General features: G+C 42.0%; 1 protein-coding gene across 1 annotated transcript in view; it reads right to left on the bottom strand.

The window, feature by feature from the left end:
* The window catches only part of Dnajc5b (DnaJ heat shock protein family (Hsp40) member C5 beta), a 45,434-nt gene extending 31,084 nt beyond the window's left edge, over positions 1–14,350 (bottom strand). The window contains exon 1 of the mRNA XM_075974639.1: positions 14,232–14,350. Coding sequence (XP_075830754.1) covers positions 14,232–14,350 — 119 coding nt within the window. The remainder of the gene's footprint in view (positions 1–14,231) is intronic.
* Between the last annotated feature and the right edge of the window lie 10,698 nt (positions 14,351–25,048).

Genomic DNA, 25,048 nt, shown 5'->3' with positions numbered 1-25,048 from the left:
GATAGTGATAACTGGAATGGCATGCGGTTCCTTCAGAGCTATTGCTGACCCGAGGAACAGGTATGGGATGAGGACAAGGAGAAATGCAATGAAGATTGTTTTCCACTCTAATATTTACCCACGCAGCCAAGCACTGGGAAGTGGAGTGATGCCCTGTAGCTCTGCTCAAAAACAGGACACTAAGGCACACTGAAGCAGGTTGGATTGCAGCGCTGAGGTGGTTGGTGGCTCTGTCTCCAAAGTGCTTCCCTGGCAATCAGGAGAATCTACGTACACCCAGAGCTGACCAAGAACAAAAACAAAACCTGGGTCTGTCTGGTGCCCACCAGCAATCCTAGCCCTGAGAGGGGGACTAGGGAAACCCCGGAACTCACACACTAGCTTACTCGGTGTGTTACTCGGCATGTCCTAGGTCAGTGGTTTCATCAAAAGAAGTGGACCATGCCTGATAAATGACACTCAGGGCTGTCCTCTGGCCTCCACATGCATCTCTACCCTCACACACAAAACCTCTTAGTTTTGGCAAGAACTCCATTAGTTTCCAGAGTTCACAAAATCGGATCCTGATAATTCTTGACATATTTTCAGTTATTTCCATAAGGAAGCAGGCGATTTCCCTGAACATTCCCATTTACTGATAGTTTTAATAATAAAATGCAGTAAATTATCTAGAAAATAGATCACTGGATGTATAGTTTTATTATTTCCCCCTTTCAAGAATAGCAATACCAGCAGACAGGGCATCTGTGGTAGGATATGCTATCTTTTGGGAGGCATCGGCTGGGGAATTGTGAGTTCAAGCACAGCTGGGCTCTGCAGAAAGATCCTATCTCTAAAGCAACCATTGAAAACAAACTGACAGACAAAACAAACTTAGGGATCTTGCATAGTTTTCAGTGGGTCAGATCCATCGTCCCCTCAGCTGCTGGTGCCAACCGATTCTTTCCATCTAACTTTGGAACATTTTGCTGGATGCCCGCTACATGAGCTCTCACGAAGACGAGAATTGTTTTCTCACAGACTTATTTGCTTACATTTTCACCCTGGCGTTTATAGATCATAAATTCATAGATCATGCAAAAGGCTCCCTTCTAGATCTATTGCTGTAACTATTGCATGTATAACTCATCCCCATAAACACCAAAAGCTACTTAGAATCCAGGGCAAAAATAGATCCTGGGAGGTATGCAGCTATTGCCTGAGTGTGCTGACAGTGGACCCATTTCCCTGTTCTTCAGGTTCAGGAGAGGCTCTAGACCCCTCTTGTTGCCTTTAAATCGCAGTTTAAGGACCCTTAACTTCGTCCCCAGCTTTCCTTCCCAGACACTGAGCTTAGCTCTTTCCTCTGAGGCTCATCTCTCAGTGGTGCTTTACAAAACGCTCTGGATTCTAAATATTCCAAACCCAGAGCACAGCAGATAAAGCAGGGAGTGGGCAGAGGGGTCAGCGAGCGAGTGTACTGGATATGCAAATTTGAGGACTTGGGTGCAGTTCCCCCAGCACCCACATAAAAAGCTAGGAATGGTTGTAGGAGACAAGAGGTTCTCTGGGGCATGGCGGCCCCAGCCTAGCTCCCGTTTCATTGATAGACTCTGGAAATAAGACAATGGGTGACAATCAGGGCACCTGGCATACTCCTCTAACCTGCATGAGCAAGGGTACTCCACATAAACAAGAGAGAGAGGAGGGGGCAGGGAGGAAAGAGAGAGGAAGGAAGGGAGGGAGGGAGGGAGAAGGAGGGGAGGGAGAGAGAGAGAGAGCTGGAGAGGAGGTGGGACAACCCATGTGCCAGGACCTGCCCCACGGCTCTGAGACATCCACTTAGCCTGCCTTTCTAAACCTTGGTTTGTTCACATCAGCAGGTAGGATAAGAAGACATAAGGAAGGACAAAACAGAATTGTGGACGGAGGTCACGAAGCACAGCGCTTGGTGCACCATGGGCTTTTTATAACGTTCGTCATTTTGATTAATCTTGCTATAGTGATTGAGCGTGGCTGTGTGTATCCCTTCTGGTTTTCCTTTGAGTATCCTCAATATGAACTGGTCTTTGCTAGATGCTAGAGAGAAAGTCACAGGAAATATAACTGATGGTTACAATTAAGTAATGGAAAAATAAGTAGATTTTTACTATTAAGTCAGGAGTTTTGAAGAGAGTGTATGACAGAGATAGAAATCTGCACTAGAGGTTAGAGACAGCTGAATATAATCTTAATTTTAATACAGCAAAGTGTACAGGGTAGGAATAAGTGATGGGAAACATTTGATTTTAGTTAATATGAACTCAGCTCATCTCTACTGATTGCCAAAGCCTCCCGTGTTTGGTTTGCCGTCAAGTATGTAGACCCTCCTTTTAAAGAGCTTACTGTGCAAAACAAATTTAGCAAGATACACATTCCATAATGAGCAGAATCAGGAGCAAAATCAGTGAGACCACGACGAGAGGGAACGACGAGACAGAAGGTTCATATTAATGAAAAATTAAATATGCCTCCCAGTATTACATAAGGAAGCGCAAGGCATGGGATAAATACTGAGGGAGTGGAAAAGCCTTGATTGTAATGATCCAAGCGCTGAGGAAGGACAGGTTGGTGCTCCAAGAAGAGCCAAGAGGATGATGAAGACAAGACATGAGGCCACGCAGCCACCTGGAAACCGTCTCCAGCGTAGCCTTACATATTTCTTAGTGGAAGGGTTTAGAACTCAGGAAACAAATTAGTGCCTGGTAGAGATTAATTTCAATTAATCTTGTGAGCTTGAATCATCGCTCTGCCTTGTAAATATTTGCAATTCTTCTATTAGCTGTGCATTCCCCTGACAGACTCTTTATTCACGGCCGCCTCTCTGCTCACCTGTAATTGCTAATAAAGATGGGAAGAAGCGCCACGGGTTGGGCTTGCCACAGGAAGTGCCCAGAAAGAGCAGTACTCTTCCTGCCCCTTGCCAAACCGGCAATTGCCTCATTTTGGTTCACCCAGAAGGCTCACAGCTTCAAAATTGGGATAGTTTTTCCAGAAACTTCCATACGACAGAGAACGAAACAGAAGCCTTGTTTGAATTCCTTGCTGCTTGTGAACACAGATACTCGATGCCCTGTCAACAAGAGGTTAAACTGGTCCCCAAAGCACAGGGGCTTAAGTGATGTGTGAAACTGGTTTTCTTTCATTTGGCGGTCTTCTGAGGAGCTAAGAAAGAACTAGATCTTCCTGTGATCTCTTAATCAGTGGGTGAAATTTTGATAGGCTCTTGTACCAGGTATGCCGCAGACACCTAGTGTTTTGCTTTTGCTTTTTTTTCCACCCCCACCCTTAGAAACAGAGTTTCTCTGTGTAGTGTTGGAGCCTGTCCTGGAACTCACTCTGTAGACCAGGCTGGCCTTAAACTCAAGGAGATCCACCTGCCTCTGCCTCCCGAGTGCTGGGATTAAAGGCGTGTGCTACCACTGCATGTTGTGTTTTGAATTTCTTAATCTTATTCTGAATAACCTTGAAAGTATAAACACCTGTGTAAATATAAAATAACATTTATGCCTGGAAAGGTGTCTCAGCAGTGAAGAGCTGCTGCTTACTGCTCTTGGAGGAGACCAGGTTGGGCTCCCAGCATGAATTTGATGGTTCACTACCACCAACTTAACTTTCAAGAGATCCAGTGCCCTTTTGCTGAGCGCCACAATCCCCTGCATGCACACAGTACAGACACACACACACACACACACACACACACACACACACACACTATCTAAACATTTTAAATTAACATTTATATAACATACAAGATTTTGTTGCTGTTGTTTGAGACAGGGTCTGGAAATTACTATGTAATTTAGGCTGCCCTTGAATTCACGTCCTTCCTAACTCCTGCTGCCAAACAGTAGGACTAGTACAGGTGTGAGCAACTGTATCAACACATTGAGATTCTGGATACTTAAATTTAGGTTCTCTAAACTGACTTGGTGTCCTTTCTTTCATCCCATATCTACTTCTCACTGTGTGCCAAACAGAAGACATAGCCTCTCCTTGTCTGTCTGCCCCATCTACGTGTGCTGGGTTAGTTGACTACTCCTCATCCAGCAAGACGATTAAGTATAGCATTTGAGAAACAGTTCTGAAGAGCCGAAAATAAAAACACAATCAAGGAGAGAGCAGGCAGAGCCACACAATCAAAATATACTTGCTGATCACTTCAGTTTCTCATCTAGCGAATGTTAGCACCGGGATGGGGCTGGGAGCACACTGAGAGAAGCACTGTCTGTCCTTAAGAAAGTTGATGGGGTGGGAGATGCAGAAAAGAGAAAGTGGACCAGGTGCCTGGTGGAACAAGATAGCAAGTGTTGGGGTGTTTAGGAAGAGCTCTGCCTTACAGGAAAGGAGACCTGCTAGGCACCTCAGAGCCATTTGGGAGCGGTCTAGTCTGCTGTGTCTCTCTTTCCTTCTTCTTTTTGCTTTTTCTTTCTTTCTCTAACTTCTTCGATTGAGTTCTAACTTTTTTTTTTGCTTGGTAATTCCTTAAAATAAATTCAAGAAGCTCGTTATTTTTAATTTAGTATAAAAAGGTGAAGGTTAAACATGCAAAGACTATGACTTTCACAATTCTATAAGCACTAGCATGCTAAAATAAAATAGCTGTAATATTTAGTTATTTGTTTGTTTGTTTGTTTTGGTTTGGGGGTTCAAACTGGAATCCTGCGCTTATTAGGTAAGTGCTCCACCATGGAGTTATACCCTTAGCAACTGTAGCAATCTTTTAAAGATTATGTGTGAGTGTTTTGCCTGCATGTATGTATCTGTACCACATGCAGGCCCGGTATCCATGGAGATCAGAAGAGAGTGTCAGATACTCTGGAACTGGAGTTGTGGGTCATTGTAAGCCACTATGTGGCTGTGGGGAACTGAACCTGGGATCCTCTGCAAGAGAAGCTTGTGTTCTCAGCCTCTGGACCATCCTTACCAGTCCCCAACCTTTTAATGTACTCAGTGGAATCTAAACATTTGAAAATACGATAGCATGTATGCTCCTAGGAGAGTCGCCTTGCACCTTGTCCTGGCAGAGCCTGATGATGCTGTTCAACAGGTCCATATCTGACTCTCTCTCAGACCTGGTGAAACACTTAGCATTTAGCATCTTATTGGATTCTCAGGAGCCATCCCAAAGTAGTCAAAAAATGAGGCTGAGAAAAAGAGTTTAAGTCCTGGCTTCTGTAACTTTATACTTTGTACTCTTAACCACTACTTCACACTTAGAAGACTTTAGTGTGAAAATCCGTGCAGGACACTTGGAAGAGCATAGGCATTTGCCAGGTTATGCCTAGCACTCCCGCTTCCTGCCACGCCTGGCTTTGCTCCACGGTGATTGACATCTCTTATACTGCACGTCTCCCTTGTTTATTACTGAGCTGTCCCAGAATTCAGGCTGCATGAGGCAAGCATTGGATTCATCCGGTTTACTGCTGTTTTCTCAGTATCTTGACCAGAGTCCAGCATGTAGTTGGTGTTCAGTGAGTTTCGTTGGATAATGAACAAAACTTGCTTGTGGGCAGCTGTTGCTCTTGTCAGAGACTCTAGACTGACTCGTGACTTCTGAGTGCTCCGTTGGCTCTCCTGTTTGTGAGGTAGAGAACCACAGTCCAATAGCTTTGGAGTTAGGATGCTTACATGCTAATTGTTGTCAATGAAAAGAAGGACTCTCATCTCAAAAAGCAATGCATTTTGAGTATCAGTAATGCAGCATTAATGTGATAAATTTGGCAGGTTTACCCAGTTCAAACTATTTTAGTTAGTCTTGCTGTAGAACTATGGGTGGATGACATCTTTGAATCATTGCATATATTTTCGTCACTCACTGCTGGAAATCTGACATATCAGGTCATGTTTGGAAAGTCAGGGCAGTGGCCTTTGAAAAAGAACTCTAAGTCAACACCAGGGCTCCCTTCAAATGAGTACATGGAGAATCAGCGGGACAGCCTTGAAGACGCCCGTCAGAGTGAGCACGGCCTGGGACTGAAATCGTCTGGAAAGAATCCATCTAAAAGAAAGAACAAGGCATGATGACTTTGACCTAGGAGCACAGGTTCATATGTCAGAGAGGACTGGGATTCTGGACAGAACAGCCCAGCTCCTAGTCTCTGGCTCATCCTTGAGAACCCATCTAGGTCCTCTGGAAAAGGAGCACGGACACTTAGGGAGCTCAACAGGACATAAGAGAAGGGGAGGAAGTCAGTCCCTATACTCAGCTCCATATGTCCCGGTGTCACAGGCCACCACCAGGGATTAGTGACTCAGGTCTCAATATTAGGTTAGACTTCTGGGCCAGACATCAATGGAGGACCTGAAGCCCCGGGAGCTGTCAGGAAGCAACACCACTGCCTGCCGTGCATGGGTGATGCACACAGATGTGGGGCAGCTGTGTCCAGCTGACAGTGGAGCTGCGGTGGCAGACCAGAGCCAGGGTCAGATGTGACAGTGGCCACAGACACACCCACGGAACCACTGACAAAGTGGTGTCGCTGGCAGGGTGGAAACTTGGCTGGAGGATACCACTGATGAGAATGACCTGGTTCTTTGGTTCTGTACACTTCTCAGAAGGGACCCCCAAGAATAACTTAGGCGGTAGAAGCTGCACCTCAGGTTCTTGAGTTAGTTGAGATGGTCTCTTCAAAATCCCTGAGTCTCTCATTTCAAGTCCCTGTTAAATACCCAGCTGTCCAGCCACCCCACATTTTACTAACATCTCTCTCCACTTTCACTAGCTTCATTCAGGAACTTCCTAAGAACTCTCTTGACTCAGGGAAACTAAGTTGAGAAGGCAAAACAAGCTAAAGTTAGAACAAATGAGGGGAAGATAGATTATCTTTGACATTCCGGGGGCACCACCATTTGAACAGAGCCTCCTTCCAACAATACAGTAAGTAGCAGGTAGGACATCTATGCAGTGGAATAAGATCGTGCTCATCTCCTGCAAACACTGGTAAGGATGAAACGATTTTGCCCCTTAGTAAAAAGATTGAATTGGATTAAATGACCTTTGAATACCTAAGTCTTTGGAATTATAAAAGTTCGCAGTGCTTTTAAATAAAGACAGTTTATTCCTTACCGAGGATGACAGAAGAGACACCATGGGTTTTATTTCCTGCGACATGTCACTTCAGATGCAGACTGAACATTCACCTTGTGCTAGGGGGATGAATGGACTCTGAGCAGCCGCACCAAATGGCAGGCTAATTTCAGCCTGGGAAGGATGGTGGCGACATTCGCTCAGTTACAATGGGACCTGGTACTGCCATTGTGCGTTTACACAAAAGGGCTTCGCTTACTTTGAAGAAAATGGTCTCATTTCTTTCCACAAAATCTCGGCAAGGCAAGAGCTTAAGTGACTGACAGAGGGACCCGGTAAAAGCCTCCCTCTTGCCACCTTCTCACCTGCCTTTGAGGTCGTAGGGAACTATACGAGGTCAGCTGCTAAACGAAGGACTGAATTTCAGAAATTAAAAGGAAAGACGTTTTACAGACCTGAGATGGATTTTTCCACAGGTATGGGAGAGACTATGAAGGTCTTCGAAGCAGCTACTTGTAATTCTCTAAAGGAATAATGGACCAATGTGTCAAGATTTTCCCTTCCTAATTTTGTGCACCTCTCTTAGGGGACATTTCTCCTTCTTCTCTCCACAGAATGAGATCCCGTGTCCTTGTTTATTGGCAGCCTGGTTTATGACAGAGGGGAGGCTTTAACTTTAGATACCTAACCAGAAACAACCAGGACTGAATAAGCAAGTGGTTTATCTGGGTTCTTTGAATCCTCATTCTGGGGATTTGGGATCAGAACACACAATAACTAGGAAGAAAATGGAAATGAAGATTTTTTATTTCTTCCACCCCTCCCTCACTTTCTGGGGCAATAGGGTTCCCTTTTCGAGAAGCTCAAATGCTGTTTTACAGCACGCCTAGTGACAAGTTCGTCCAGATGTCTTTTGCCTGAGATTCAGCCCTCAATTCCTCAAACACTCCTTGAGTCCATCCTTTCTCTCCTTTCCACCCGAGACTCCTCTTACTGAGCCACAGATCCCTAAAACTTGGTTGTTTTCAATTCATTTCTCTCGGTTGTTCCCCCTGGGTAAATGTTACTGCTCCATCCTCAAATCCAGGGCTTCTGTTTTGAGTCTTTCTCACTGTTGCCCAGCTCAACCCGTTAGCAATGCTTCTGTTACTTCTCAGTTGTATGAATCCATTTGTAGCTTGTGGTTAAGTCCTTCTGCACAGCCCTATGGCTTTAGGTATCTGTCTCCTGTCAGGATGGGAGTCAGGAGAAGACCTTTCTCATTTAAGTTATGACTTTCTTAATTCTTTTTATGATAGGTGATTTAAATCATATCTGGATATTGTGACTGTAACTTTAGGAGAATTTGGGTTCCATAACTTGCTTAGATTCAACATGTAGGTCTCAGTTTACCTTTGCAGATGATTCCAACAAGAATCTAATTTTTAGAGCCTTTATGGTGCTATTTTTTTTTTTGCGGTTTTTCGAGACAGGGTTTCTCTGTGGTTTTGGAGCCTGTCCTGGAACTAGCTCTGTAGATCCGCCTGCCTCTGCCTCCCGAGTGCTGGGATTAAAGGCGTGCGCCACCACCGCCCGGCAAGAATCTAATTTTTAGAGCCTTTATGGTGCTATTTTGATTTACTAGTTTGTCTCTAATAAGCCTTTCTTCTTTTAAATTTTTATTATTTTAGTGCATGGGTGTATATATATGTTTATGTATATGCATGTACCTGTATGTCTGTGTACAAGATGTATGTCTGGCATGGGGCTGAGGCCAGAAGAGAGAGCTGGATCCCCTGGAACTAGAGTTACAGACAGTTGTGAGTGCCCATATGACCTCTGGAAACCGAACCTAGGTCTTCTGAAAGAGTACGCAATGCTCTTAACTGCTGAGTCATCTCTCCGGCCTCCCATGAGCCTTTTGGCATCCTTCTTTATAGTACCTGGGAAGCTGAGAGGAGTGGCTTCCTTTAAGCTGATACTTTTAGGTGGGAGAAGGGAACCTCTTCTGACAAAAGTGCTCTTGTCTTGCTTCCTCCTAATTCCACTTGTCCTCTGTCAAGTGGAGTCTTCAGTGGAAGAAGGAGTCTCAGGCTCCAGACCTGAAAGTGCGTCCCTAGCCTTATGTCAAGAGACTTTTAATAGACAATCTTTCTATCTAGCAAGGGCTTGGCTCAGGTTATTGGGTGAAGTGTTCAGGTGGGGGAAAGATTAAGGTCACCTGGGTTTATTCTGCTGGAAGGAGAGGTGGGAACTCAGAAAACACCCTGTCTAGGTTATTTTCTGGTGGGCAAGGAGTGGAAGAGTCACAGGATGCTCTGTGGCTGTGCTATTCCCTTGTTCCTGAGGTCAGCAGCCAGTTCACCCCTTCTAGCTGTCAGGGTTCTCTATAGTTGTCTCTTGGATCAGTCTCAAGAATCGCCGCCAAGAGTATCAGGAAGGGCAGGAAGAGGTAATTCTGCTCCATTTTGCCCAGTCTGGAAGCTCTATGTGCTCACATAGTCATGATGTCTCCTTAGAAAGGTGTGCAAGGAATTAATAATATTGTTTCCCCTGAGGAGATAACATGTATGCTTTTATTTTAACTCAGTGGATATATTAATATCTATTCAAAAATAAGAATAAAGGTAAAAGAAGAAACTCCCTAGCTTATTTTGTTCTCAAGAGGGCAACCAAAGATTATACTGGAGGTCAAGCAGCATATGGATCAACAGTTGGTAATTTTATTACATTTCACTGGCCTTTAATTTCCCTGTGTTGTCACCGCTTCAACCCACATCTCTGAATATAAGAATAATACTCTCAGTGGATTTGCAGCCTGCTCCTACATTTTGAATAGCTTGCAGAATACAAATGTCGAATTTAGATAGAAGTAGACGCTCCGGGCAGCATGCTAGTACCCTAATCAGCTGAAAAATAATATTTGTTTGACATTAAAACCAAATTAATGGCAAGACACTGATTACATGAAAAGGCTTTATGCTGTGATTACTAAGCTTGCAAGCATCTCGGCATAATTAATGCCTTAATGAAAATAGGACCTGAAATCTCAGCTTCCAAAATTAATAAAGGCAATTAAAAGTCACATTTGTAAATTGAGCTTTAAGAATGGAAAGGAAGTTTGATGTAGCTTCTTAACTCCTCATTTGTGTGGTTATTAAACCTAAAATGCAATTGCTCTGATTTCCGACCCCAGCATCTCACAAACCAGAGATCTGGTGACGTTCCAATAATGCCATTCATCGGTTGTGGCTGTGCCAGCACAAGTCTGAAGCTCCGGTGCCAAACCAAACAGTAAAGACGTCCCTGTCCCTAGCACATCAAGAAAAATATGCTTTAGAAGATCTGCATTGGTCTTAGTCTTCCATCTTCATAAAACTGGATCCAAATAGCCGTCTGAAGGACCATCACTACGTAAGCTCCCATAGTGCACCACGTGGTGAAGCTCAAGGCCAAAGGAGGCCTCATTAGTGGTGAAATTGGAGAAGTCAATAAATATTGGTGGGCTAGTGATTTGGTAAAACCAAGTCTGGAATGCTGCCTCGTTCCTCATACCAAAATAAGGCCTGAAGGATCAAAGATTTAATGTCAGAGCAAAGCCGTAAACGTGCTAAAGGGAGAAAGGAGCTGATATTTTTAATTTTCTAAATTTTTCATTAAGAATTTTAGTGCCCGTTTAGGCACCGTCTGCACTATTGCTTAGAGTCTTAGCTGGGGTCATCCTTGTGGATTCCTGGGAATTTCCCTAGTGCTGTTTCTCCAGAGCCCCATAATGACTCCCTCAATCAGGATATCTCTTTCCTTTCACCCCCTCACTGTCCTTCTCCCCATTCCCTCTCATGTTCTCCTCCTCCATCTCCTTCTCCCTTCCTCTTCCCCTTTTACCTTCTCTTCTACCCACTCTCCTGATTTTCTCAGGCGTTGTTGTTGTTGTTGTTGGGGCCAGCCATGATAAACTAAGTATGAACAGGTCACCCAAAGGAAGTTATTTATTTCCAACCATTATCACCTGCCAGAGTAGAACTTGGCTTTCAATAAATTTAATAAGAGGCCTGAGTCTCAGTAGTTTACCCTGAAGCAATACCTGGTAGCAGGAAAGAACCACAAGCTGAGATTACCCGACCCCTACCCAAGAACAGACCATTCAAAGGGAATACCTAACATTCCAAACACTGTAGATAGGATCACCTGCCAGCGCACCTCACCAGGACACCCCTAGACAAATGTCAGCCAATCAGGGGTCCTGAACTTCAGAGACCCCTCACCCCCAACTTTACTACTATAAAAACCCAATTCTAATTAAGCTCGGGACTCTCCGGTTATTCCAATATGTTGGACATGGAGAGACTGATGAGTTTGCAAACTTGATTAAAATAAATGCTCTTCGCTTTTACATACGGGACTTAGTTTCCTTGTAGGCTATTGTGGGGACTTCACAGATTTGGGCATAAAATTTGTATATTTCCCCTTCCCAGGGTGATCCATGTAAATTTCTTAGTGTTCTCTTTGTTACCTAACTTCTCTGGGGTTGTGGACTGTAGGCTGGTTATCCTTTGCTTTATGTCTAATACCTACTTATGAGTGAGTTCATACCATGTTTGTAGATCTTGGTCTGGGTTACCTCACTCAGGATGTTTTTTTTTCTAGTCCCATTCATTTGCATGCAAATTTTAAGATGTCATTGTTTTTTTAATGCTGAGTAGTACTCCATTGTGTAAATGTACCACATTTTCTTTATCCATTCTTCAGATGAGGGGCATTTAGGTTGTTTCCAGGTTCTGGCTGTTACAAGCAATGCTGCTATGAACACAGTTGAGCAAATGTCCTTGTGTTACGAGTGTACATCCTTTAGGTATATGCCCAAGATTGGTATTGTTGGGTCCTGAGGTAGACTGATTGCCAATTTTCTGAAAAACCGCCATACTGATTTCCAAAGAGGCTGTACAAGTTTGCACTCCCACCAGCAATAGAGAAATGTTCCCCTTACTCTACATCATCTCCAGCATATGTTACCATATGGTGGTTTTTGTTTTTTAGTTTTTTTGTTTTGTTTTGTTTTGTTTTTGTTTTTGTTTGATTTTTTTGAGATGGGGTTTCTCAGTAGCTATGCAGCCAGTCCTAGAACTCGCTCTGTAGACCAGGCTGACCTCAGATTCACAGAGATCATTGGTGTTCTTGAGTTTAGCCATTCTGACAGCTGTAAGATGGTATCTCAGAGTCATTTTGATTTGCATTTCCCTGATGGCTAAGGATATTGAGCATTTGCTTAAGTGTCTCTTGGCCATTTGCAATTCTTCTGTTTAGATTTGTACCCCGTTTTTTAATTGGCTTATTTGGTAATTTTATGTCTAGTTTCTTGAGTTCTTTATATATTTTGGAGATCAGTTCAAGATCTTTTCCCATTCAGTAGGCTGTCGTTTTGTCTTATTGACTGTGCCTTACAGAAGCTTCTCAGTTTCAGAAGGCCCCGTTTATTAATTGTTGCTCTCAGTGTCTGTGCTACTAGGGTTATATTTAGGAAGTGGTCTCCTGTGCCCATGCATTCAAGGCTACTTCCTACTTTCTCTTCAGTGAGGTTCAGCATGACTGGATTTATGTTGAGGTCTTTGATCCATTTGGACTTAAGTTTTGTGCTTGGGGATAGATATGGATCTATTTGCATTTTTTTACATGTTGCCATCCAGTTATGCCAGCACAATTTGTTAAAGATGCTTAGATGCTTTCTTTAACCCATTGTATAATTTTAGCTCATCAAAAATCATTGTTCATAGGTGTGTGGATCAATACCAGGGTCTTCAATTCAATTCCATTGGTCAGCCTGTTTGTTTTTATGTCAATACCAAGCTGGTTTCATTACTGTAGCTCTATAATAGAATTTGATGTCAGGGATGGCAATGCCTCCGGAAGTTCCTTTATTGTACAGGACATGAAGTCAAGTATTGTTCTTTCAAGGTCTGTGAAAAATTGTTTGGGATTTTGATGGGGATTGCGTTGAATCTGTAGATTGATTTTAGTAGGATTGCCATTTTTACTATGTTGATCCTACCTATCCAAGAACATGGGCAATCTTTCCATTTTCTGGAAAAAAAAATTTTTTTCAGAGACTAAAGTTCTTTTCGTACAGTTCTTTCACTTCTTTGGTTAGTGTCACCCAAAGATATTTTATGTTAATTGTGGCTAGAGCTGATATTTTTGAAATATTCAAGAGAGGCTTTTTAGCCAAGACAAGTATGACAAAGACATAACAAATTACTAATAATTTGTCTATTTCAAATTGTTTAAATTCCATAAAAACCAGTCCAAGGTAAAACCAAGAAGACATTAATTAAAATTATTACATTTTGCTTCTTTTTTGTCTTATAAGAGAATAAATTTATTCCCCAATTAGAAAACAACAGGAAATAAATATTGTGACTTATATACAAGATGTTAACCATAGAGGGAAACTAAAAGAACTTCCTCCTAAATAATAGCTTGCAAAATGACTAGAGAAGTTGGGAATACCTGTAGGTAACAGGCATGAAAACAGGATATTTAATAACACCAAGACATTTTCATTACAGGAATTAGGAGGAAGAAAGATGAGTGGAAACTGTGGACAAGTTCAATTTCATCTTTTACTGTCTTATCTAGACAGGAAGGAATGAAGGATACAAACTCTCCATGAAAATTATTTTAAGGTAAAATTATAGGTGCACATTATCTTCATTTTTGATAGTTTAAAATCAGTGATTTTATACTTCATATGTATTTTTATTCCTTAGAAATTTAAGTAAAATGATATTTCAGTTTTTTCCCTACAGTAGCTATTAGAGACAAGTCAACTATGAAAATGTCAAAACTAAAGGCCTCAACAGTGTAAGTGACAGTATAGCATTTGTGACAAGCCTTTCTACCAGATGTAGTGACGTCATGTCACAGGGTTTAACCCTAGATGCCCTTCCTTCTTCCATGATGACAGACTCCCCCAGGCTAGAGTCTAACTATGCTTTCCTCAGACTGGCCATCACACAGTGTTCTTTCAACAATCACTGCTTTGCCTGTCTATAATGAGCTGTTGATGTTACACAACAGGAAACATGAGTCCGAAATTCAGACACTGGGCCTTGGCAAGAAGCTCATGTCTTTAATTTGGTACAACTTGCCAGTCACCAGAAACTACCAACAGTAGCACAGGACCTTTCCCCATTGAACTTCCATATACCTGTAGCTTTTCTTAATTTCTTCACATGAAGCTCCCTTCTGCAGACCAAGAACTTCATACAGAGTGTTTCCTGTTGTTGACATAGTCCGCTGTCTTTGGTCGGGTATGTTACACGCCATTTCTCAAGCTGCAAAACCAAAGAAAGAACAGAGCCATGAAGGTTACGCTTTGTGGATCCCGCTCCCTGCAAGGGAAGAAAGTGCATTTTTCACACTTGGTAAAATGACAGTCCGAAGTGCCTTTGTGTGCTAGGTACAATATGAGGGGAGAAAATGTTGAGAGCCAAAAGCGTTTTCTAGTCAAAGACTGCAGGAAGTCACACAAATGGGAGAGGGGCTTTCCACGGCTATTCCGGAAGGGTTGAGAATCGACTCTCATAGGTTGAAATGTGCTGTCTTCTGTTTGTGTAAAACTTGTGTAGCTTTTACTTTTGTACACTTTCCAAATCTAGCTAGTCATGGGTAAAAATTGATTAAGCCATGCGATTCTGTCTCTACTGGTTGGTAAGATAAAAATGCCTGAGGGCCAACCTGGTAACTTGAGTTTGGTGAGAGAACCCATTCCAAACTCAACACATGCACATATATGCGTGTTCTTGTACACACACACACACACGCATGCACAAAGTAAGTAAATAAATCAGTTAAAAATATTCTAAAACAAATTGCTAAGAGACCAGAAAGGTGGTGAACAGGACTTCCTGAAAGGAGCTGTGACTCAGCAACACCCTGCCCCCCATCCCCACCCCCACCTCCACAGCTCCAGTACAGTGGCCCTGCTACGTGGAGTGGGGATGCAGAAATTTCATCTAAGGCCCAAGCACAGTAGCTCTAATGAGAAGAGGCTGACAATCCCACCCACAGTCAAGCCCACAGTTCTCAAAAAACTCAGAGTCAGTTGCTATTTTTCCATGAGACTGAATGACTTCCTCTACTGGGTCAAGTCAGCAGTGGTGGGGGATTTCATTGTGTGCTCCATTCTTTGGCTCAAAGGTCTATGGTTAGACACAATTTTGAAGTTTAAAATTGAGCTACCCTGAGGGTCTGAAAACAGGGATGATCACATCAGAGAGCCTGAAGTCAACCATACAGCCCCAACATGAAGACAGATCCAGAAGGCAGCTTCAGAAAGCAGAAGGCCACACACTAAGACGCAGGTGGCAGGAGGCTTGCGTCAGGAAGTGACGTGCACAAGGGGATGCAGTGCCCTCCTTAGTGCTGAGGAGCCAACCTCCTCATTTGAGAACTTTGAGGTCTGATAAACACAAGTCTGAAGCCAATAGTGGGTCAACACCCAGGGATAGATCAATTTATCTGTCATGAGGTTCACTTATGTAGAAATAGAACTCTGCAACTCCAGGGGACTACCCGACATCTACAGCCCCATCTCTCTAGCAGGAAAGACAGAGACAGGCCCACCTGTATATAACTCAATGCTGTGTTTACTTTTTCCACTACCTGAGGGTCTGAAAACAGGATGGGGGTATCCTGTCTAGAGCACTAGCCACACAAGAGTGTACAAACAGAGGCATCTTTTGGATGTGAACCTAGACAGGCCAAAAATGCATGGCTAATATGACTAGCAGAATCTCTTGGTACACAAGGAAGGAAAGACACTAATGTGAAGACAGCCCTGGAAGACACCTGACACACATGCAGGCTAGGCACCAGCATAAGCCGTAGAACAGAAAAGGTGATACAAATTCAACTGATCATCCCTTTTTGGAGTCCACCTAGGAGACTCGAACTTTATAGGACCCCAAAGGAAGCCACGACAGCACCCCCTTTACTGCTTTCTCCTCTCTTACTTTTGCTGGAGTTTTAGCAGTGTTTCTACTTTATCTTTATTTTTAAAAAAGAAACTTCCACATTTTTGTCATTTTGTTGATACATGTTACTTTACTTATTGTGTGACAAAATTAATGGTAAAAGTTATTTAAGGAAGAAAGAGCCATTTGAGCTCACAGAGACTACAGTCTGTCACAGCAATGAAGCCATGGCAGCAGGTGTGTGAAGCAGCTGGTCCTTGGCATCCACCGTCAGAAAGCAGAGAGCTATGAAGGCTAGTATTTAGTTCACTTTCTCCCATTTATTTAGTCCAGGAATCCAGTCCACAGAATACGGCTGCCCATACTCAGTGGATCTCCTTGAGCCAATTAATCCAGCTAGAAACTCCCTTACATACACAAAAAGAGGTTTGCTCCCTAAATGCCTCTAGATCTCTCAAGTTGGTCATCAGCAATAACCATGACACTGTTCTAGAACCTCTCAAGTTTGTCATCAGCAATAACCATGACACTGTTCTAGAACCTCTCAAGTTGGTCATCAACAATAACCATGACACTGTTCTAGAACCTCTCAAGTTGGTCATCAGCAATAAGCATGACACTGTTCTAGAACATCTCAAGTTGGTCATCAGCAATAACCATGACACTGTTCTAGAACCTCTCAAGTTGGTCATCAACAATAACCATCACACTGTTCTAGAACCTCTCAAGTTGGTTATCAACTATACATCACGATGTTCTAGAACCTCTCAAGTTGGTTATCAACTATACATCACGATGTTCTAGAACCTCTCAAGTTGGTTATCAACTATACATCACGATGTTCTAGAACCTCTCAAGTTGGTTATCAACTATACATCACGATGTTCTAGAACCTCTCAAGTTGGTTATCAACTATACATCACGATGTTCTAGAACCTCTCAAGTTGGTTATCAACTATACATCACGATGTTCTAGAACCTCTCAAGTTGGTTATCAATTATAACCATCATGATGTTCTAGACCCTCTCAAGTTGGTTATCAACTATAACCATCACACTGGGCAAGCCTTTTCATTTCCTTTTTCTTTTTGCCCACTCCTTTCCTAATTTTGAGTAGTACCTTGGCTTTATCTTTTTTTAAGCTTTTACATTTGATTTGACACAGTTCACCATCCCTCAAGGCAAAAACTCTGGAGAACCTAGAAATATAAGAAATATACTGCAGGATAGTAAAGGCATTGCACAGCAGCCCACAGTAGCATTATATTGAGTAAGAGAAACAGAAGGCATTTCCTCTAAGTCAGGAACTACACTAGGTGTCCATTTTCTCCACTCTAATAGTCCTTGAATCCCAGTCCTTGATTCTTAGTCATGAGGAAAAAATTAAAAGGGACACAAATAGCAAACAAATCAAATTATCCTTATTTGCAGATGGCATTATTTTAAATTTATTTATTGCAGATTCGATATTTTAAAGATCTGAACAAATCCAGAAGAAAACTCTAGGGCCCTATAAATACTTGTAGCAAAATAACAGCATACAAAGTCAACAAATGAAAAACTTCCTGGTGGGGAAATCACTACTGCCAGTAGCTTTAAAAACACAACTTGGAATAAAATTAACCAAGGAAATAAAAGACTTCTGCAAGGAAAACTTTAAAACATTGAAGACATAAGAGTTGATGGGAAAATCTGCATGTTTGTTGGTTGGCAGAATTAAAATTCTAAAAATATTTCTATCATTAAATAGTATCTGTAGATTCGGTACGATCCCCATAAAAATTTCAATGGCATTCTTCACAAAACTAGACAAATCAAAGCTAAAATCCATATGACAGCTATAGTAATCCTATAGAGAGAACAATGCTGGAGTGTCAACGAGGAAGGCACGTTCATTCCCAGCTGCTCAGACCCGAGTAATCACACAGAAACTATATTAATTACAATACTGCTTGGCCAATAGCTTAGATTCATTCCTGGCTAACTTTTATATCTCAATTTACCCATTCTTATTAGTCTGTGATTCACCACAAGTCTATGGCCTGCAAGTAAGGTTCTAGCGGTCCGGCATCTTTCTCCTTCAGCAGCTACATGGCATCTCCTTGACTCCGCCTACTCTTTTTATATGTCTCTGATCAGATTTCCCATCTGCTTTTATTCTGCTAAGCCAACGACCAAAGGAGCTTCTTTATTAATGGAAATAAAACATAATCACAGGATACAGAGGGGAATCCCACATCACTGGAGATATTGTGATACTTGGTCTCACATTATAATACTGAGCCATAGTAGCAAAAACAGGCACATGGACCAATAGAATAAGTAGAATAGAGGACCTTGAAATACAAGCACACAGCTACAGTCACCTAATTTTTGACAAAGGTGCCCAAAATATATATCAAGGAAAAGAAAGTGTTCAGCAAATAGTGCTTGGGAAATTGCCAATTACATTTAAAAGAATGCAACCATGTATCTCTTGATCTGTAGAAAAAAAACAATTAAAATAGATCAAAGACCTAAACATATGACCCCAAACTCTAAACTGAAAAAAACACTTCGATAAAAAGATATAAGCAAGACTTTTGGAAAAGGGCTCAGCTCAGGGAAACAATTTTCCAAAGTAAAAAGCAGTATTGTATAAAATTAAAATCTTCTTCCAGGAAAAGAGACAATCAGTAGAACACAGTGACTGCTTACAGAATGGAAGAATAGCATTACCAGCTCCACTTCTCATATGGGATTAACATACACCAAAATCACACACACACACACACACACACATGAACATGCACACACACGCACATACATGTATAAATCATCTGATTAGTAAATGTGCAAGTGAACTGTCTCAGTTCTTCTCAAGAACTCTAAATGGTCGATAAACACTTCAAAGCATCCATAGCCATCATGGAAATCAAAATTAAAGCTATACTGAGCACTTTATTCATAATATGTCATCAAGAAAACAAATGAGGCAGGTACGAGGGAGCAGGCCCAAACCAGTGACCCCTGCAGGACCAGGCACAGGCCAGCAACCTCTTCAGGAGCAGGCCCAAGACAGGAACACCCACAGGACCAAACTAAATGGAGAGAAACTCAAAGCGATCCCACTGAAATCAGGAACAAGACAAGGTTGTCCACTCTCTCCATATCTATTCAATATAGTACTTGAGGTTCTAGCTAGAGCAATAAGACAAGAGGATTTCAAGCAGAAGTGAAGAAGTCAAACTCTCACCATTTACTGATGATATGATAGTTTACATAAGTGACCCTAAAAATTCTACCAAGGAACTTCTACAACTCATAAACCCTTTCAGTAATGCAACAGGATACAAGACTAACTTAGAAATATCACCCTTCACAATAGCCACAAATAACATAAAATATCTTGGAGTAACTCTAACAAAAAAAGTAAAAGACCTGCATGACAAGAATGTTAAGTCCTTGAAGAAAGAAATTGAAGACACCAGAAAATGGAAAGATCTCCCATGCTCTTGGGTAGGTAGAATTAATATAGTAAAAATGGCAATCTTACTAAAAGCAATCTACAGATTCAATGCAATGCCCATCAAAATCCCAGCAAAATTCTTCACAGACCTCAAAAGAATAATACTCAACTTCATATGGAAAAGCAAAAAAACCCCACAATAGCAAAAAAAAAAAATCCTGTACAATAAAGGAATTTCTGGAGGTGTCACAATCCCTGACTTCAAACTCTACTACAGATATACCATACTGAAAACAGCTTGGTATTGACATAAAAACAGACAGGATGACCAACAGAACCTAATCAAAGAGCTGGATATTAATCCACATACCTATGAACACCTGATTTTTGACAAAGAAGCAAAAAATATCAAATGGAAAAAAGAAAGCATATTTAACAAATGGTGCTGGCATAACTGGATATTAAGATGTAGAAGAATGGAAAAATAGATCCATATCTATTGCCATGCACAAAACTCAAGTCCAAATGGACCAAAGACCTCAGCATAAAACCAACCACATTGAACCTCATAGAAAAAAAAGTGGGAAGTACATTTGAACACATCGGCACAGGAAACCACTTCCTAAATATAACCCCAGTAGCACAGACACTGAGAGAAACAATTAATAAATGGGACCTTCTGAAACCGAGAAGCTACTGTAAAGCAAAGGACACAGCCAACAAGACAAAATGGCAGCCTACAGAATGGGAAAAGATCTTCACTAACTCCACATTAGACAGAGGGCTGATCTCCAAAATGTACAAAGAACTCAAGAAATTGATTATCAAAAGAACAAATAACCTAATAGAAAAATGGGGTATAGACCTAAACAGAGAACTCTCACCAGAGGAATCTAAAATGGCTGAAAGACACTTAAGTAAATGTTCAACATCCTAAACTATGGGGGAAAGGCAAATCAAAACAGCCCTGAGATTTCATCTTACGCCTGTAAGAATGACCAAAATCAAAAACACTGATGACAACTTATGCAGGAGAGGATGTGGGGTAAAGGGAACACTTCTCCATTGCTGGGGGGAGTGCAAACTGGTACAGCTACTTTGGATATCAGTATGGTGATTTCTCAGAAAATTAGGAAACAACCTACCTCGAGACCCAGCAAAACTACTTTTGGGTATATACTCAATCATACCACAATGACATGTGTTCAGCTATGTTCAATAAGTTGTCATAGCCAGAACCTGGAAGAAACCTAAATGCCCCTTAACTGAAAAATGGGTAAAGAGGATGTGGTACATCTACACAATGGAGTACTACACAGCACATCTTGAAATTTGCACACAAATGGGTAGATCTAGAAAACATCATAGTGAGTGATATAACCAATACTCAGAAAGACAAATACAATATGTACTCACTCATAAATGACTTTTAGACATAAAGCAAAAAAAAAAAAAACCAGTCTACAATTCACAATCCCAGAGAACCTAGACAACAAAGACGACCCTAAAAGAAACAAACATGGATCTAACCTACATGGAAAGGAGAAAAAGACAAGATCTCCTGAGCAAATTGAGAGCATCGGGACTATAGGAGAGGGTAAAAGAGGAAGGGAGGAGAAGGGAGGAGAATAGAGAAAATATATATCTCAATAAAAACAATAAAAAGTTTTATAAGGTGATCATATAAACACCCAATTGAGTAAGAGAAAAAATGTCATAACTTAGTCAAGTTCCTTAATATTTATGTGTCTTTCTGCACTTGCCACGAAAATGGGAATAATAAGAAAACAAATGACAAAAATAATTGTTGGCTAGAATATAGGGAAAGAAGGCTCATTCTGGGACTAGAAAGTGATACAGTCATGAGGGAAAAATCAATATGAAGTTTTCTCCAGAAAAATGAAAGCAGAAAAACCATATGATCTAGTCACACCACTCCTGGATACATACCCAGAGAAATCTCAGTGCAGAAATACTCACAAGACTCTTTTTATGGCACTGTTTGCAAAAGCTGAGATCTACAACCTAGATATCCCTCACCACATGGATGGATAAAGAAACGTGGTGCAAACGCATGCCGTTTCTTCAGTCATAACGAAGAATGGAAATTGTATTTGCAAGGGAATGGGTGGAACTGGAGACTATCAGTGATATCCCCTGTGTGTGCTGTGATTGCCATTGATGAATAAAGAAACTGCCTTGGCCTGTTGATAGGACAGAACTTAGGTAGGCAGGGAGGACTGGACTGAATGCTGGGAGAAAGAAGGGTGGAGTCAGGGGACAACATGGATCGGCTAGAGGTAGACATGCTGAAACTTTGCTGGTAGGCTATGACCTTGAGGTGATATACAGATTAATAGAAATGGGTTAAATTAATATGAGTTAGCAAATACGAAGTTAGAGCTAATGGGCCAAGCAGTGTTTTAATCAATACAGTTTCTGGGTGGTTATTTCAGTTCTGGGCAACCAGGACGAACAAGTGGTTCCTTGCAAAACTATCAGTTCCAGCCAAATAAGCTACATGCACAGGGACAAAGATTGTTTGTGTCCTCTTGTATGTGCAAGCAAGATTTAAATATAGATGGCGGTCTATGATGGAAGAAGAATCAGTCTGGAGGGAGAAACAAGAATCAGGGAGAAGGAAGACAAAATACTTCATATTTTCTCCCACACAGACTTGATGTTTAACTATGTACATATATGTTTACCTGGTGTGAAAGTGGAGGGGCCGATTGCCAGAAGAGCAATATATGAGGGAAGTGGTGGAGAGCATGACAAGGTACAGGGAGTGATATGGATGTAAGGAAATGTCAGAATGAAGCTCCTTAATTTGTATACTGATTAAACACTAACTAAAAATCATTAAAGAAAATCAGAAAAAAGATAATAATCAATAAGGTCATTCTAAACGAAAGATGCATATCCATCTCTTCACACACACACACACACACACACACACTCCCACACTCCAGTGAGCCAATGTGAATGCATGAATGTACCAGGGATAAGGCGCTGGTTTCAGGGCTTTGGAGACAGTCTAAAGAATCCCTGCTAACAGTGGGAGCATCTATAGGGAGCTGAGGATGTCTTGAGCGTGTGAAGTCCTGAGTGAGTGTGGTGTCCTGAGCTGGCCGTGTCAAGGACACTAGCCTCAAGCACATGGGAATGGCAAAACCTTTCAGCTCTGGGTAAAGCTCAGAGGGATGACAATGCCTTCCTGTTGGTCTGTGTGTGGATACTGATAGTGTTCGAAGAAACTGTGCACAGTAGCTGCCTCTCCCTGGGGGTTTATGGCCTGAAGACTATTCCTTACAGAGACCACTTCCTTCTAAGATCAACTAAAGCTGCCTCCTTCCTTGTTCAGCTGTGTATAATAAACCCGACTCCTTGTTTGTCTGTTTGTAATAACTCCGTTCCCTGTTTCGGCAGCATGCAGCAACACCACCTCTCTGTTCAACTGTCTATAATAATCTTGCTGTACTTATACGGTGCTGCAGTTTCTCCATCAGAAAGTGGAGCACACCTGACCCCAGCTTTTCTGGGTGTGTGTGTGTGCCTTTTCTTTGTTCTCTTGACACCCCTAGCGAGGCCAGTTCATTGAATCAGGGCAAGGATGAGTCAGGCATCGAAAGAGCAGTATTACACATGGCAGTGGTAGGCGCGCACAGTGGAGGAGCTCCCAGATCTCCTCCAACACAGCCCTTGCCTGTACCACCTCAGACAAAAGCAAAAGCTACTGACTGACCATTAGCTGGTTGATTACCTTGATCTTAGAAGTCCCTAAGACTTCAGTAAAGTGACACCTGGTGGCGCTGAAAACAACATCATTTCAAAATGTTTTTGTGAACCTTCAGCTTCTTTAAAGAGAGAAACTACGAGACTCTGCAAAAATCCTACTGCCCCAAAGTCTCCGAGATCCAAAGCCTACCCGAGAATAAGACTGTAGAGGCCAAGGGTGCGCCATGTAACCTGGCACACTTCCATCTCCCGTGAGAGTGGGGTCCCTGGATGCCAGAGGGGGTAAAATTTATAGAGTCTTACCCAGAACAGTAGGAGGGGGACTCCTGACTGCCTACCACCACAGCAGATCAAACACATTCCCTGGCCAGTCACTCTGCGCAGTAAAATGCTGAATTTCTCAGCTATGCCGGCAACTCGAGCTGCTATCCCAGCCCTCCACCTCACTCCTCTCTCAGTACCACAGCCCTGGTGACTAGTCACAATGGAAGGACAAACTGCCACCGCAACTGGTGACGTCAAAATTCTTTCCTCTGGCTTCTGGTGCTTCTCGCAATGGCAGTAACTCATCAGTTTCTCTACACGTCACACTACACGCAGGCTGTGAATGAAAAGGATTGGAGAGGAGGGATTTCATTTGGCTTAGACACCAAAGGGACCAGGATGGTGTCCCTTTGTCTGAGATCCCATGTTCTTGTTGGATGCCAGGATTCTGAAAGTCACTGTCTGCTAACACTACAGACACATCAACAAATGCCACTTCTGAGTGTATGCGGAGAAGAAATGAAATCTGTGTGTTGATCTCACGTGTTGAGGAGAATCTGCATTCTTAGCTCGTTGCAGCATGTCCTCAACATGCAGATATGGAATCAATTAGAGCATGCACAGTGTGGCTTGAGTTGTTGGATGTATAGCTACATGATGGAGTAGTATTGCTATACTTCAAAAAGACAGAAATACTGTCATTTGCAAAATCATGGATGAACCCAGAGGACATTACGTTAAGTGAAATAAACCAGACACAGAAAAAAGTAACACATGGCCTCATTTATATGTGGCATTAAAAAATAAAATATCCCAAAGCTTGGACTCAGAATATTAAAGAGTAGAATGCTGGCTACAAGGGACTGGTGAGGAGAAGCTGAAGCGATCTTGGCCAAAGGATATGAGGTGCCAGTAAGTCAGAAGGCCTAACATATGGTGACTATAGCAAATAGTGATGTATTGTGTCCTTCAAAATTGCCCAAAGTAGAGTTTAGTCATTCTCATTACAGAAAGAATAGATAAGCATAAGATAATGCATATATTAATTAGCTTGATTTAGCCATTCCACCATGTATGCATAATTCAAAACACCATGTTGCATATAATAAATACGTAGCATTTTGCCAAGTTAAATAATTGGCTAGTGCATAAACATAGTAAACCAATCCTAGACTCTGGAATTAAAGGTCATCTAGCCCTATTGTGATCAAGTACACTTTGGGTCAATCTGGCCAGAAATCGTTATGACTGGTCACCTTCCTGTTAGCCAATTAGCTGTGTTTTTATTTTTCTGAGTAGGATGTAGGTCTCCAGTATAACACGTGCTTTCCCTAAGACCTGCTTCCGTTTCAGTTTTCATCTGATAAGGTGAAGCTACCTGATCCAAGCCAGACAAAACAGCATTCATCCCTAGATTATTTTACAGAGGCCAGTGACCCACTGTGTCTATCGAATGGGCAAACGGAATACTGTGGGCTGCTCTGAAATACTCTGAAACTAACAGGCAGCAGCAGCAGAGGTGGGAGGAGTCCCAGCAGAACCCAGTCCTCTGCTCTTCCCCAGCCTACTTCTAGCTTCCACTCCCCTACAGTGGGCAGT

Source organism: Microtus pennsylvanicus, chromosome 5, assembly GCF_037038515.1.
Source record: "Microtus pennsylvanicus isolate mMicPen1 chromosome 5, mMicPen1.hap1, whole genome shotgun sequence".
NCBI classification, from domain to species: Eukaryota; Metazoa; Chordata; class Mammalia; order Rodentia; family Cricetidae; genus Microtus; species Microtus pennsylvanicus.
This window is presented reverse-complemented; position numbering and strand designations above follow the sequence as displayed.